Below are 16,863 nucleotides of genomic sequence, written 5' to 3' on the forward strand. Positions count from 1 at the left end.
ATACCAAAGTCCCTTTCAAGACAAGTCATTTCACTATGCGGCCATCTTTGAAACACCTCTCGGGCATGACAAAAAACAGCATTTTTCAGTCTGGACAAAGCTAATGCGCATGTGCGACTCAGAGCACTGCCTGTTTCTATAGCAACCGGAGCTTCTAACGGCAGCTGGAGTGACACGATGACTTTACTAATCAACGATTGGCTCTTTAATTTAGAAGGCGGGGCTTATTCACCATATTGGGCGTTGCACTTTCTCCCATTCATAATTAATCAGAGTGCACTGTCTTCCTATATTTAAAGTCTTTGATTCCAAATCCCTTAATCCTACCCAATACCTAAACTTAACAACTACCTTCCTACCTATTAATAAGCAGTAAATTAGGAGTTTATTGAGGTAAAATTTATAGGTAATAGTGAGAATTGGACCCTAATCTAAAGTGTGACCAATATTTCTACATTCTGCTTTGCTTCGAGAGTTATGCAGGTTATATGAGATTTCCCACCCCTAAAGTCACAGAAAAAGATGAACCTGGGTCAGTATCTTTAAATGTCAATTAGAAGAACCTTTCTTGACTTTGTAGCCATAATGACCCACAATGCAGCCAAGACGGTATGCCAAGATGTCAGATTAGAGCAGTGCCTATTTGAGGGAAAACGATTTTATTTAAAGTGTCATATGCAGTTACTGCAGTTACACACCCAACATGCATGGAGGTCAAAATGCCAATTCCATTGATAACCCAACTGATGTAGTTGTTTTGAAGTGGCGTTAGCGTTAGGGCCTTCTAAGGGCGTTACGGGTGGTATTATAACTCCAACGCCGTTCCCCGCGTACCATCAGAGGCTAAATCCAGCGCTTTGCTCTAGCAGCCAGTTAAATCTCCTCTCAGCCATCGCTCGACGACAATCATCCGTATCTGGAAGGAAGCTTTAAAACACTGCTAAAGCGCTTAATCAGCTTAGAGTGGATCATTATTCCTGTATTTCATTAAGCTATTAGAGGATAATGAAAGATTTCCACATGGTGACGGCAGAAACATATTCTCGCCCAGATAAAAGCCGCCCGTTCTCTGCCTGCCTGTCACGCCGCGGCGGCTTGTTTATTTTGAATGTCAAGGTTAGTTTTGCGCTTATAGCGGGATGACAGTCATCAGCGCAGATTGGAATTCAGCTGCCAGTCTTTCTGGCTTGTTAATGAAAGCCGTCTAGCAGCCGAAAGGGATTTTCAAAGGCTGCTGCGTTTATGATTTATAAACCTGGGTCGAGGACATACTGTTCAGGTGATATTATATGCATTTAAGAGAGCTGTAAAAACATGTTTACTCTCTGGCTTCAGATATTAGGCCAATATAACCTATTTTGACCTGTGATATTGGGAAATGTTTTAAATGCACAATAAAGACGCATCAACAAGGTGCCATAAAAGTTTCTGCCCTGCTTTAGGAGGGACAGACACCTTGTTTATGTATCAATGCGACTTCAGTAGTTTGGAATGCGTCAGAAATGTGAGAAATCTAGTTTTGGTTTCATGGGGCTGTGCATATGTCCCAAGCATCTGGTGTCTCGCAAGCACACTGTTGAAAGGTCAGCCACCCCATGATACTGGCTGCTTTTTCCTCACTGCTCATATTGATGCACACTGCTCCTTATGATAATACTGTTGTTGTTGTGTTTTTGCTATTGGCTTTTTTGGCCCTGCGAATTTTCACAATTGCTGGTATTTAATTCAACTATTAACTGTCATCACAGGAGAATTTTGTTTTGAACTTTCACCTGAACACATGATTTCCACCTTGTCTCAAAGTTTGTAATGTTTTAATGTTAATAACACTCTATGTTGGAAACTCATCCCTCCCTCGCACTTTGTAAGAAATCCTTCCTTTGCGGGTCAAAATGACCCGAATCCCTAAAATTGTATATTTTTCTTTCTTTTTTTGGTCCAGAAAGCTTGTCATTTCATTTTGATAATATTTGTTCTATCTCTAATGCAATTTTTTGGGAGATTTTTGGTTATTTTTTTATTTTATTTAGCTTTAAATTACTACATTTAATCAATAAATAATAAATAAATAATCATTTTAACACATTCTTTCAACTTAAATTCACAATAACTCACAAGGGTCATGCATGACCCTTTAATTCAGCTCAAAATATCTCACATTGAGCGTCTCTGCCAACCTCTTGTGGAAATATAATAATATAACATAATATTTCATGACCCTTGCCACTAGATGGCCTTATATCTCTATCTGGAACAAATGAGCTTTTCCGCTGGGTCCTAAAGTCAGATCATCTTCAGTATGCACACAGATACACGTGTAGACATTATAAAATATTTTTTTGGTAAAGTTTTAGCATTTTTAGGTTTTTCTATGTGTACTGAAGCATTCCTCACATTCCATTCATTCCTAAGGGGGTCAAATTGACCCGATTTATTACTTTTTAAAATTTCAACCACAACACACCCTTAAATCCAGTATTATTATTTTTTCCATATTTGTGGTTCAAGTATGACAAAAGTCCTTGGGTCTTGGACCACTCCGATGAACGCTCTTTTTTTTTTTTAATTCCCAGAGGGAAGGATGAGGGTTACATTTTTGGAGTAAAACAGCCACAGTTCTCACAGCAGCAAAATATGGTTCCTGTATTTGAGCCCTTAATACATCTACGTTCACACACAGTTAAATTATTTATGGGAGTGACAACCACATTCTATAACCAAACTCACACCCGTACACTTTCAGGACTCACAATCGGATTCTCGGACAGCCTGCACTGTGTGAATAGAACCATCATACGTGTTATACAGTTTGAGCTGCACGTGTCTACCGTGTGTTGTGGGGTTTTTCTGTATGGTTTTGCTTTCGTTAACTTACAGCGACAGAGATGTGAGCTGTGTGTCATCTGAAGGTTTTAGATCACTGCTGCTGTCAGTTTGGTCTCAAATGCTCAGCTCTCCAGATATAATAGCTGCTGTCAGTTCAAGAAGATTTAACGGATGAACTCACAGCTCGATTGGACTCTTATCATGTCAAAAGTGATCATTTTATGGACGTCGCCATATTTGATATTACTTTGGTCACTAGCTATGTTTCCATCCAAAGTTGGATGGAACTTATGCGCAAAATTGTAATATTGTTTCCATCCAGTCAGTCAAAGAGAACAAAATACTCACTGAGAAAAATGGAAAGTTGATGCAGTAGGAGAAGCCCCTATATAAAATAATGTTGCTTGGCAATCATTGTATTGTAGATACAGTTACTTGACTTGCATAATCTAAAGTAGCTACCTTAGTTTTGCATTCATGCTAACTTCAAACCCACATGCTAAAACATGTAGCTAAGTTATGGCTATTTGGGGTGGGCATAGTTGTAAAAGTGCATTAAAAATGTTACAACCAACCCCATATGATGATTCCAGATATCAATCACATCCCCTGTTAAGACAAAATAACTTTTGAGTTTTTTCTAGAGCATTGAGGGATTTATGGGGTAAATATGTTTCCATCATAGTTTATGCACGTCACCTTATCGAATAAAAACATTATCCACCTCAATTTAGCACATACACATTTTTGGTGCACATTTTTAGAATTTATGCGCATCTCTGCATTTCCATCCAGCATTTTTTTAAGTGATATCCCAAACTGAACGGTAATGTGACAGGAATACAGTACACACACAATCACAAACACACGCGGCATCAGTCCTTAACCCTAAAGCAGGCAACGTGTACCACGAGTTACATACTCTTTAGTGTCTTGTTTTGGGCATAAGAAGGTTTTTTTGTTTGTTTTTTTTTGTCATTTATCATAGCCTGGTCTGTCTTGAGTATGCTGGTCACATGATTTGTTTCAAGTTTTTTTGTGATCAATTGGTCAGCCTGACCTAGACCCAATATGGGCGCCATTGGTGCAGGACATTCAGATTTTGTGATAAGTAAATATATAATAATCTTACTTTTTTCTGAAAAAAATGCAAAACAACTGCTAATATTGACATTGTCTTGAGATGTTTTTAGTTAAGTTAATTAAGTTTAATTAATTAAGTTATGTTGCTCATGCTGTTATTTACCACATTTTGAAAACTATGTATCTCCCAGTACACGTTGCCTGTGGGTAGAATGGGTAGAATTCTCGTTCCAGGACCGGGGCCCTTAGGGATGACCCTTATAGGAAACAAGATTTCTACTGGCCCTCCCACCCCCCACAGCTCGTGTTACAACTTGCCTTAGTAACAATTTGAACTCTTTGTGTTTGACATTAACTCACATAATCTGTGATTGTGTTGTACATGTCCAAGTGGCTGTCATGTATAAAATTTTGAGAAATATAACACAAACAACCACTGAGTTACCGATGTGATGCTCAAGCTAAAGGTGTAACTTTCATCCCCGGTCTCCCCTATACCTGTATAATATAATACTACTCAGAGCGCACAGATGAAATGCAATAAACAAGGTCGTGTTTTCTGTTTTCTGGGGCAGATGCTTGCTGTTTGTACAGTTCTGGGAGTCACTTTGATGACAGACTTTGCTCAGGCATTTCAGATGCTGTGCAACGAGATCGGTACGCTGGTTTGTCCAGTTATGCCTTCCCATGGCAAAGTCACGTCTTTTTTGATGCGCATTAAGGAATTTATTTCCTACATGGATAAAAAATTTATCTGACTGAGTGCATATGTTTTTTAAATAATTTTTAGAATTTATGCACATCTTGGCGTTTCCATCCAGTGTTTTTTATGCAATATCCAAAAATGTGCATAAAAATGGGTGGATGGAAACATAGCTACTGCGAACATAGCCATTGTCTTGCTAAAGTGGATTTCATAGCTAGCATTTTGTGCATCCTGAAAACACAATTAAATAATGTTTTCATAATTTTTGTATAATTTGACAAAATCACAGCTTGATTATACAGAAAAATCTTTTCATGATGATTAATGCTTTATATTGTTATTATTGTAACTGACTGGCTTCTCTCCTGTATGATCGTCTCTTCAGACCTAAGAACTGCACATGAGTTTATTTTGACCTCCTAACTGAACTCCTTCTCAAAAATTGATCATAGATATTAAGTGCAAACAATAACCATAATACCATAATCAAAGTACTCAATATTCAAAGTGCAAATAGAGACCAGAATTTTCTTCAAGCATGATACAGAGCTAAGAGATGGTTACAACGAGATGGCTTTTATATTGGGAGATATTTGCATGCCTCGGGGAGCCGCTTTCAAACAGTGGTAACACATTGAAATCGCGTGCTCCTGTTTACTTTCACTTTCAATTTCAAATCGTGCATACTCTGTGAATAGGGAGTGATGGTTCTGAACGCACATTTTAGCTTCTTTTAGCACAACGAATCCTCCACCACGGTCCTGTCCACTAACATGTAACACACGCTCAATGCGAGCGCTTAATTAACACGTAACACACACTTATAACACATGCTCAATGTCTTCTCGTTATGTGATCAGTGCTGCGCACTATATGTACGACTTGAACAGCTCGTGTTGGATGAGCTGATGGAATTGAAGCGACTGTCATCCACTTGAATTAAATTGTTTTTATTTATATAAAAAGCTAAATTTGAGGGGAGGCGTAATGTAAATGTATGGCAAATTCTATCCTAACTTCACCCTCACACTCTGTCATGACCAGGTCATGACAATATGACACCTTTCACCTCGACAAGAAATCTAGTCACTGTTTAGTCTCGCGAGATTTCGTGGGACGAGATCTCGTCACACCCCTAATATTTAAAGATAATATCGAACTTAATGAATATCGAAATAGTTGAGGTTCATGTCACTTTTTTGATTATAATGGTTTTAGAAATGCAATCCAATTTTTATTTGATGAATTTTTATATTTTAAGGCAAAAAGTCTAGGTCTGTGACAAGAATAAAACAGGTAAAAAGCATTTTAAAAAATAGCATCAATAATAATGGCATTTAAAATTGTATCTCAATATAACAAAGCTAAACCCAAAGCTAAAGAAACACCCATACATTGCCTTGATGAAGCTACATTAGTATTCTTAACAGCGCCTTGAATAAGTTAGACAGGATCTTAATAGTACATGATTATTTTCTCTTTTTCAGCAATCGATGTTTGTCACTTTTGTACTTGCGAATGTTCAAGTTGAAGAAAGATCACGCAATGAAGTATTCACGCTCACTAATGGAGTATTTCAAGGTAAGACCGCATGCATTTGTTTCTCACAAATAAGAAATAGAGCTAAAGATCTTGACTGCATATTTGTTTGAATAGCATGTTCTCATTCGTTTTGCATGCCATTATTACATGCATATCATTAAACCGTAAACTAATTATGATTAATAGCATTCATTTGCATGAGACCTAACATGTTTGCATTTGCCGATTATGTGCTGTCTGTTTATAAATAATGTTCTCAACCTACGTTTTCTCATTCCCTCAGAATTCTGCAAAAAGTTCCCAAGCACCTTCACCGTGGGGAGCCAATGGAAAGTACGTGCCTTTTCCTCTCCTTGTCCTTTTGTATTTCTGCCAGCTTATGAAAAGATTCCATCTAGCTTGAGAACAGCCCCTCCTGAAACTTTCTCCCGCTGCCAAGTAGGGAAAAACTATAGTGTGAGATATAAAATCTTAGTCATGGTTTCTTGACATCGATGAAAGGACATGAAGAGATGAACTCTGGGAGAGCAGCATCGCTTCCATGTCAGCTCCATGGCAGCTGAGTACCAATGGGGTGAGCTGGTGCGAGAGGCGCTGGGTTTGACTTTGTGCGCGTGTCTGATCTGGCCTCTAGCTGGACACTACCTAGTCCCGCTGTTTGCCTGCCAACCTGCCTGTCAAAAGCAATTAGCCTCACCGGTCTGGCCCCTGCAGCCACTACATTAGCAATAAAGAGCCAGCCGTACCTGATCAACACATCCATCCTCAACCTCCTCCTCATCCTTTACCATCATGAATCTTTTTCAGCTTTCTTTTCGCCTCAGAGGGAGTTTATTTATTTTAGCAGAGCTCTGAAACCCGTTGCGATGGGCCTGGCTGTTGACAGGGCGCATAATTTAGCCGGCCGAGGCTCGAGTGTGTTTCCATGGTTCAGTGGATTACAGGCCACTGAACCAGATTGTTTGGGTTGCTGCACTAAAGAGACCAATGAATATGTTTGCTGATTGTTGTTTGGAGGTTACTATGGAGGTTGATAATGTTCTAAGGGTTGTTGGGTAAATATAAATAATCCCATGGCTGGTGGTAGTGGTGGTACCCTTGTGAAAAAGTGTGCCTAATTATATTGAATGTGCACTTATAGTGTACTTCAATTCTTAAAAGTATATTTTTAAAAATCTGTACTTGCAGATAAAATAATATTTGACTATGTTTCTTAAGTTTCCTAACAAACTTAAGTAAACTTTTAAAAAGTGTACTTGTAATTATACCACATTAAAAAGTTTAAAGTAAATATTATGTACATATCATTGTATTAAATGTATTTATTGTAATCAAAACTTTATGAAAACAATTTAACAAAGGCACCAGTAAACTATTATATTAAATTATATTATATTTTAGAGTTTATTAATACACATTTGAGTGATTCTGACAACATAAAGTTGATGAGAAATGAAAAAAGTCAAATTGGCTGTAAGCATTCATGTTCAAAATTATTCAACTCCAATAAATACAATTTTGTGCAGAATCTTTTATTCTTTTTAACCTTCAATAAATGTTGCCTGTTAGTAGAAGCTTATTTCACCTCTCTATTGCAATCTAGGCACATTCCTTGCTTGAAAAAGCTTCCAGATCACTGATAATCTTTCATTTTCACACTATAGCTTTCTTCAAATTCCACCAAATTCTTTGAATGAGATTTAAATCTGAAGACTGTACAGCCCACTCAAGAACACCCAAGAACATTATACGACTGATCCCTGAACCAAGCTTCAGTAGATTTGGATGTTTATTTTGGGATGCCTGTCCTGCAGGAAAGTCCATCACCATCTTTGCTGAAATATCTTGATACTTAAAAGAATTCATGATGTCCCTCGTACAGTCAAGATTTCCACTTCCTGCAACAGCAAAGCACCCCCATAACAAGACTGGACTGCCTCCATGTTTGACCTTAGAGATTTTCCAGACATACTGCTGATCCATTGGTCCAAAAAGTTCCAGTTTGATCATATCACTCCATAAAACATTCTTCCAGAACTCCACATGTCTATCTAAATTATTTTGAGCATATTCAAGTATGCCTTTTTCTTCTTCTTGGTCAAGACTGGCATTTGGCGAGATGTCCCAACATGAAGACCATGATTGTTTAGTGTTCTTATACTCTGCACTGAAATGTTTTCCTTCCTTTCATCATGTCATCTTGCAAGTCTTTGGCGGTAAATTGAGGGGTTTTGTCAGATGCTCTGATCAAACATTTTATTCCCCTTAATGATATTGTGGTTTTCCCCCAATGGTTTTCTGGTACAACACATGTTTAGGCTGCCAGCAGTGTCTCTAGGCACTTTTAGTGTTTTGGAAATCTTCTTGTAGCCATAGACTTTCTAATGTAATAAAACAGTTTGTTCTCTATAGCTTTTGTGAGAGCTCTTTTGACTCGGCCATATTTGTGACTCAACTTTAGACATGCATGGGCTAACTGTATGTATTTGTAACAGCACAAGCTAACTCAGTTTTGTTATAGAGTTTCCAAAGGCTGTTTTAACAAAATGTTGTACCATATTATACAAATAAGTGACTTAAAAAAACAGCAGCGTTGAATAGGGGTTGAATAATTATGACATAGAAAATAATTATCCTAAAAAACTGCATTTAATATAAATGTAATAATATATTGTCATTTGATTGTAAATAAAGTGCAATTATACAGTGGCTTGGATTTTCCAAAATTCTCACTGGTCAATGTTTCATCTGTTTCCTAACAGGAGCACAGGTACCCCGTCTCCCATGTCCCTGAGTCCATCTCCTGTCAGTTCGGTCAGCAGCGGCACTGGAGTGATGGGCTCTTCCTCTGCCTCTGGAAGTGTGGCCATTCCCCAACGCATCCACCACATGGCAGCCAGTCATGTCAACATCACCAACAACATCCTGCGCAGCTATGAACACTGGGAAACCTCTGACAAGCTGGCCCAGGAAAGTCAAGGTAGGATGATTTCTGAGTTATATTTCAGGTTTTATTGTTCAGTAGACAGCTTGTAAAGAAAGTTTTTTTTCTTTAGAATACAAGTAGACAGTATAGCATAAATGCAAATATATATTTACAGTGTGAATATTACAATTATTTTCATTCACTTTTTATTTGGCCACAAGTTTCCTAAAGACTCTGCTGATTCAGTTAATTCATTATCACTCCAAAATGTATCACAGAACTCTCAGAATTTTTCATATATTAAAATGATTTGATATGGAATTGTTTGGATGCATAGAAATGAAAATTATTAAATATTGTTCTATATGTTCATTAAACGTTGTATTTTGTTGAACAGCACGTTATAGACTCAAACTCACAGTGCTTTCAGACGGAGCAGCGTTTACTCCTGATCACAGAGCTGCTCTTCACTAACACTGTGCATATATTTATTTCATTAAAATCGCAGCCTTTGCGCTTCCATAATCGCACATAAGCCAAATCGCGATTGCGGTTCGATTTAGATTAATCGTGCAGCCCTAATCTTAAGGCCTGGACACACCAAGCCAACGGTCGGCCGTCAGGTAATGTCTGGCCGTTTTTGAGCGTTGGTCGGCTTCGTTTTTCCAGTGTGTTTTGCACCATTGTCTCTAGTCAAACGCTGTCGATTTTTTGGGGCGATTCAGAACAATGTTGGTCGTGAAAGAGATCACTCTGATTTGCTGTTCATCTTAGCAAACGAGCCAGTGAACAAGGATAAAAGCGAAAGTAATGAAAGCGAGCAAAGAAGTCAAGACAGAAGGCTGTTATAATTTTACATAATCTTACCTGAGTATTCGGATGCATGAATATTTTCATAATAACATGAGCTGAAATAAAGAAAGTGATCAGTGTGATTGATATTCAAAATGCAATGAAAGTAAGCAAATGTAAGCAAACACTGCTTTGTTTATGGTTTGTATATCTGCAGTCCTAGTTTTGGTTTCCCTTTTTGAATGCCGGAAATAGACTATTGATACCTGCTTATATAGACAGGTATTGACACGCATGCGCTGAACGCACACGCTGGTTGACAGTTGCCTTTAGGTCTGTTCAAGAACAGCTCTTTGGCCAAGATGCAGCTGACGAGAGGCAACAACTAAGTCAGTAATAATTGACAACTCAGTCAATTATTTGATGTCGGCTTGGTGTGTCCTGGGCTTTAAATATATTTCATCATATACAGTGAAACAGTAAGAAAAGCTGTGTTATAGTTCGAGCTGTGAGGTTTCTCTCTCTATCAAAGCAGATTCACGTACAGCTGGCTAATGAGAGCTCTGGTAAATGGTGTATATTGTGCTTGAACTGATTTTTAGGATTTCGCTGTGCCTCCTTTCAGGTGAGAGCGCGTCATATGTTTGCTGGGAGTGACGAAAGGCTATACAGGAAATGTTGTGCGAAATGCCCTTAAATGGAGATGATTTGGATGTATTTTATGCAACTGACTAACCTCAGGCACTCATTTATAATGCTCCAAATTCCAAATCCAAACATTAGAACGAAGTTAAGAACAAATTCATGTGTGTACGCACATGTTTTAGGTGGATTTTTATTTATTTTTTTGCGAGAAGTTCTCCTGCACAATAGCAAAATAATTAATGCAATTATTAGAGAAAGTTCTTTTAAGCTGCTTTAGAAAAATACTGAGAAGAGCAGTGTAACAAAATGTGTTATTCGTCTACCATTTTTAGGGCTTTTATTTCTTGCATAAAACAATCATTGAAGTGAAGAATTACTTTCCCAAATTTTCCCAAGATCTCTCCCTTGCGGATAAATCTCATTTGTCTTCACTGTCATAAACTGTAACTCTTCGTTATATAAGAAATTCACCTCTCACACTTGCAGCGTTATCAGTGACTCAACATTTGATATGGACCACCAGAGAAATGAAAAAGCCACTATGCTAATTGCATTTGAGATCTGATGTGGCTTGTCATTTCCTCTCTTTCTTTCCTTCTCTCTCTCTCTGTCCTCTGGAGGAGACTAATTAAAACGCTCTGAGACCCTGCGTGTTGTACGAGGTCTCCTCCGCCTCAGAAATCAGCCGTAATAAACTCTCTCTCAACTTTCCCTCCTCAGTGTCTTTCCTAGAAATGAATGCAGTTAAAGGCTGGTGGGTACGAGCTTTGGTCAGAATGATAGCGGGATTGGCTAATTATGACAGTATCAGGTCCTCGGGCACGTACATGACTCTTTAGTCTGTTGTTGTCATCTGTTTGCTAATTGCTGCAGTCATTAGTTGGTGGCAGTGATGTCATCAGATACTCACGTTATCTTCAGGCTAAACTTAAGAAGATTCTCATTGATGTTTCTCTTTGATTTTCAGTGCCCAGGAAAATTTTGTTAAAGATGTTTTTTTTTTTATATATATATATATATATATATATATATATATATATATATATATATATATATATATATATATAGATTATTATTTTTATTTACATCTTTATTTTCATATATAAGAATTATTTCTAGTCATAGCTGCATTTAAACCAGGGACCAGATTCACAAATATCTTCTTAAGGAAAAATATAAGAAATTTCTCATCTTTTTAAAAAAAGTTAGCAGCCACCACCAATGTGAATTGTACAAAAACATACGATTATTAGAAAAAAGTATGCGCCACACCCCTAAACATACCCGTCACTGGGGCGTAAGCAGACCTTACGAAAGTGTACAAATGACAGTGAACAAATGAATGAGAATTAGCTACCAAAACGTAAAATAGTTATGAATTGCCATGAGATTGTGTTGGGATGTTACTAAGTGTAATTCTTGAAAAATCTTTAAAAAGTTCTCATATTATGTTCTTAAGAACATATCTTTTTTTGAAGAAGAAAATGACAGACTTTGATATATGGTGATTTTTAAACAGACTCGCTGCTTAACTCACCTGAAAAAGACCTGCAAATTATTGGGATAATCATATTATTGTGCATATCAGCAAGTGTCGCACAGAGAGACGATGACATTTACATTTTACATTTATTCATTTAGCAGACGCTTTTATCCAAAGCCATTTACAACTGAGGAATACAGGAAGCAATTCGTCATGAAGAGGCGTATCATAAGCAAGAATAGGGAGGGAATTGAAGAAATTGAGGATTTATTTTTTTAAAGATGAGGCTCACGGAAGAGCTGAGTTTCAAATATCAAAGATAAAATTCAAAACGCAAATCTTTAATAGTCCACATCATAACAGAACGGATGTTGCATACACTCTCATGTTAACGCAAACGAGACCGGACACTAAACACAGGAAAAGGCTGAACTTAAGTATGCTGACAAACGAGGTAATTGACATAACAGCTGAACTAAATAAACTAATGACAAACTAAGTAACCATGATAACACAAGAGAAGTGAGAAAATCAAACCGAAACTAGACTAAAAAGGTTCTATATGGCACCAAATTGGTTCTTGGCTCGTAATCATAGGGGAACCTTTTTTAGTGCTATATAGCACCAATTTTGGTGCTTCAGTGGTTCTTCATTGGTTCTTCAGGGGTGCTATATAGCACCTTAGTCAAAGAACCGGTGAAGAACCGCTGAAGAACCACAGAAGCACCAAAATTGGTGCTATATAGCACTAAAAAAGGTTCCCCTATGATTACGAGCCAAGAACCATTTTTGGTGCCATATAGAACTTTTTTTTTTGAGTGTGAGAACAAACACAACTGAATATTTGTAACAATACACCCCCTCCTGGAAGGCGCAACCGGCATGAAGAGGAGAAGATGGCGGCTTAGGAGGAGGATGAGGAGATGGCAAAGGGATGGTGACAGGAGGACTACGAAACTCTCTGGGGTGATGGTGGAAGATGCCCGCTGATGCAGACCCAGAGCATAGCATTGATGACAGCCCACAGTGGAATCGAGGGAGGGAGGAGCCAAGCTGTTGCTTGAGAAGAGGGAACCCAGTGATGCCACAAGGTCGAGGGTCTCTGGTGGAGCCGAGGGTGGGAGGAGCCAAGCAGAGCCGACAGGACGACAGGACGAAGTGGTGGTGGGCTGGGCTCTGGGTCTGGCTGTGTCCTGGATCAGTAACAGACACTCAAGTCCATCAAGTCCTGAGGTGTCTGGGAGGTCTACAGGGTGGTGGTAGTTGGCCCCGATCTAGAACAGTGGTTTGATGGTCTCGCCGTAGGAGCAAGTAACAGCAAGACGGAAAAACTGCTCTGTGAAATTAAAAAAGTCCAAGCCCTTTTGGGCAATTGCTGCAAATTTAGCAACATAATCCATTTCTTTGGGTTCGGTCTTCTGTCAGCAAGTGTCACACAGACAGACGATGAAGAAGGACAAAACTTGAGTCTTTAATAAACAACCACAACACAATACATCCAATAACACAGAACAAAAGAAAGTCACATACACTCTCGCGCTAACGCAAACGAGACCGGACACTAAACACGCTGAACTTAAGTATGCTGACAAACTAGGTAATTAATGTATCTCAGCTGAACTAAACAAACTAATGACAGCACAGTTGAAGTGGGAAAATCAAACAAAAGATCACAGGAACAAGTGAAATACAAACTAAAAGTTCATGAAAATGAAACTAAAACCAAACGCAACTGAATATTTGTAGCAGCGCCATGTATTTTAAATAGTTGTTTCTAAAGAGCCTGTCTCAACCGGACTGTTGATTAATTTGTGCACTCTAATGCTCAAGAATTGTTGCTTAATTTAAAATTTAGCAAAAAAAGAAAAAAAAATCACATCATGCATAATTATGACTGATCACTGTTGTCACTTCAGAGTACTCATGCATATCCATAGGAATAGTAATATGTATTATATGTAACTAATAATTTTTTTCTGAATGTATTACTACTTTTGAATGCCGTCAATGGACACACATGCTTTTGGGGTCAAGATGTTGTAGTTATGGTTTCTTGCCAGAGAAGTTGCTTCTGCTTTATGGTTGGTTTTTGCTGTTGGTGGCACAATTAAAATAGCATAAAATGGTTATCAACACCTGTTATATATAATTTACCAGAGTCACAAACTTCCCATGTTGACGATCACTCTGTGTGTGTGTCTCTCTCTCTCTCTCTTCTGCCAGAGTTCTTTGTGGAGCTGGACTCAGTAATGGAACCGTTGACGCAGCACAGCAGCATGACAGAACTGGTGCGCTACATACGCCAAGGATTGCACTGGCTTCGGCTGGAGGCCCATTTGTTATAGTGCTGGCACTTCCACTGTGCTCTTCCTCTCTCTGTCTTTTTCTCTCTCACTCTTTACCCCACCGTTCATCACTACCTCCACCATCTTTGCCATCTACAACCCTCCAGAACCCTGAGGGAAGTCGGCAGTTAACCACTAGCGAGCCTCAGAACTGTGAGTTACTCCCTGGAGGGTGCCATGTCCTCTGTTCCAGCTTGATTCCTGTAAGAGCGCATCAGGAAAGTCTTGGAATGTCGTGAAAGGCGGACCTGGAAAGACGGAGCACCGCTGCATCAAATTACAGCGCTATGGGAGGCCAAATTTAAGCATCTGTTACAAGAACAGAATTTGTGACGGTATAGCAGCAATTTACTAACATTGTTGGACGGAAATTCAACTAGTGACCTCTGTGTGGCAAATTGAATTTGCTTTGTAAGGCAGGTTAGGCCAGAAACACACTTTACGCAAGTACGCAAAGGCAGACGTGAATGTTTGATCAACATATTGCAAGTGCACGATACTGCTGAACATTAAACTCTTTCCCCGCCAGCTTTTTCTTATCTTTTTTTAAGTTGCCAGCCAGAGTTTTTGATCGTTTTCACAAAAATGTCATGGCCCGCCGAAAACTTTGTTGTATGAATATCTGAACATGCAATATATCAAAAGAAAGAACAGAGCCTCTGAATTTGAACCCCCCAAAAAATAGATTTTATTCTAGCTTCATGCATTCTTTTTTTAATGTTTCATAAAAAAAGCTAAATTTTCCAACACTACATCTGAATCAGATTCAGTACGATGATCAAAACACTGATGGAGTAGATTGAGTCCATCAACGCCCCCAAAGCTTCACAGTCCTATAGCTCATCCTAGGGCGGCATTTCAAACAGTAACATTTGGCAGTTTTGATTTATATGCTGTTTAATGTTGATAATCACATTATTTTATAATATGCATCTGCCTACATATGCGTTCGCTCGTTTCTGCTTCTTCTTCGTCTGTGTTTTGATCTGGAGATACTGTACTCGTTCAGGAGATGTGTAAGAGTGCCCCCTACCGTATAACAGTAATAACACGGAAAGCCATAAAAACTTGTCAATGGCAGGGAAGCATTTTCTCATAAGCTACAAGGGAAAGAGTTAATAGCCGCTATGGCATTGCTGAGAACACACACATTGGCCGTTGCATTATGAATTGCGCTCTGACACCTTTTAGAACATGACACATGACATCCAGCTTGTCTAACTGATGTTCATGTTCTTGCGTAGAGTAAATTTCTGGCCTTACCCCTGCAAGATTGAGATACACAGGAATTAGAGTACAGATAAATGAGCTGTTAACACTGCATTCACCCCCATCTGGAGATTCATACGTACTCATTTGAAATTGTGCTTATCTGTCAAGGCCTTTGGAATGACTGTAAGGGACGGGTGCGGTAGTCATGTATTATCTCAAACGTCCCCGTCTTTCTATTTTACTGTGGCACTATGACAGCTGGCGTCAGTGTGAGCAGTATGATAGGCTCGTTGGCTTCGCTCCAAAGCTGCGTTCTCTGAGACAGACTTCACGTCTTGTGTTCGCAGCGTCGGAGGCTGATGGGAGATTTTCCCTGTGCAATTACCTTATACATATGCACATATGACAGATTGATATCTCTGAGGGGGGTATCAGAGAATCTTTTTTCCCCCCAATATGTACCATAATGACTGTGTTGTATATGACAGCTATTTTAACTGTTTGGTGTTTGTTCAATCTTGCATGTTAATGCAGAGAGGTAGAGGTACAGTAAAGAGACATCAGCGTATTTCATGAGCACTATGAAGAATCGATGTGTTTCGTCCAGTTTTTCGGTTGTTTCCAGCATCTTTAGGGCTGGCTTGATAACGTTTAACATTAAGTTATTATCTATAGAGAGTTTATTAATGCTTGTACTTGAACATTACATTTTTCTATCTCCAGAGACACTCCCAAACTCGCTAGGTCCGAATTTTGAGGCCTAAACAATTGCATCATGTTATCAAATCACAAATCTTTTTTGAATCAAATGTTAATTTTCCATGCATAAACTCTTTACTGATGAATTTAATGTTAAATGATACAAAGTTGTTGATAACCTATCAGTGTGTGTGTGTGTTTGGTGTATGTGTGTGTGTGTGTGTGTGTGTGTGTGTGTGTGTGTGTGTGTGTGTGTGTGTGTGCGCGCACGTACGTTTGGAGCAGATTTTCATTGGCAGGGTTCATTGTATTGTAAAGCTTCATATATCTGTCAGTCTATCATGTGAATGTCAGAATGTGAGCGAGAGACGGGATGTATGTGTGAAAAAGACATTTCACTAAGATTATTCAAAAGTGCCTGCGTATCCAATGGAAATTTATTAGAGTCTATATTTAAGGATGACAATGGATCTGAATGATTTTCCATACCATATTGGTATATCCAATTTTTCTGTTTTCATAACATGATTATTTATTTATTTTCTTTGTAAAATGGCGGTTGTGGTACCTGTTTTCGCTTTAATGTTCAAGTACATTTCAATTT

At 38.6% G+C, this 16,863-nt stretch overlaps 1 protein-coding gene across 1 annotated transcript in view; it reads left to right on the forward strand.

Moving 5' to 3' along the window:
• aff2 (AF4/FMR2 family, member 2) overlaps window positions 1–14,348 on the forward strand; it is a gene marked incomplete at its 3' end in the record, with an annotated part of 322,371 nt that extends 308,023 nt beyond the window's left edge. The window contains exons 18-21 of the mRNA XM_079839776.1: window positions 6,103–6,196; window positions 6,441–6,490; window positions 8,920–9,137; window positions 14,227–14,348. Of these exons, the coding sequence (XP_079695902.1) occupies window positions 6,103–6,196; window positions 6,441–6,490; window positions 8,920–9,137; window positions 14,227–14,348 (484 nt within the window). The remainder of the gene's footprint in view (window positions 1–6,102; window positions 6,197–6,440; window positions 6,491–8,919; window positions 9,138–14,226) is intronic.
• Between the last annotated feature and the right edge of the window lie 2,515 nt (window positions 14,349–16,863).

The sequence above is a fragment of the Gobio gobio genome, assembly GCF_949357685.1.
Source record: "Gobio gobio genome assembly, chromosome: 16".
Lineage (NCBI taxonomy): Eukaryota > Metazoa > Chordata > Actinopteri > Cypriniformes > Gobionidae > Gobio > Gobio gobio.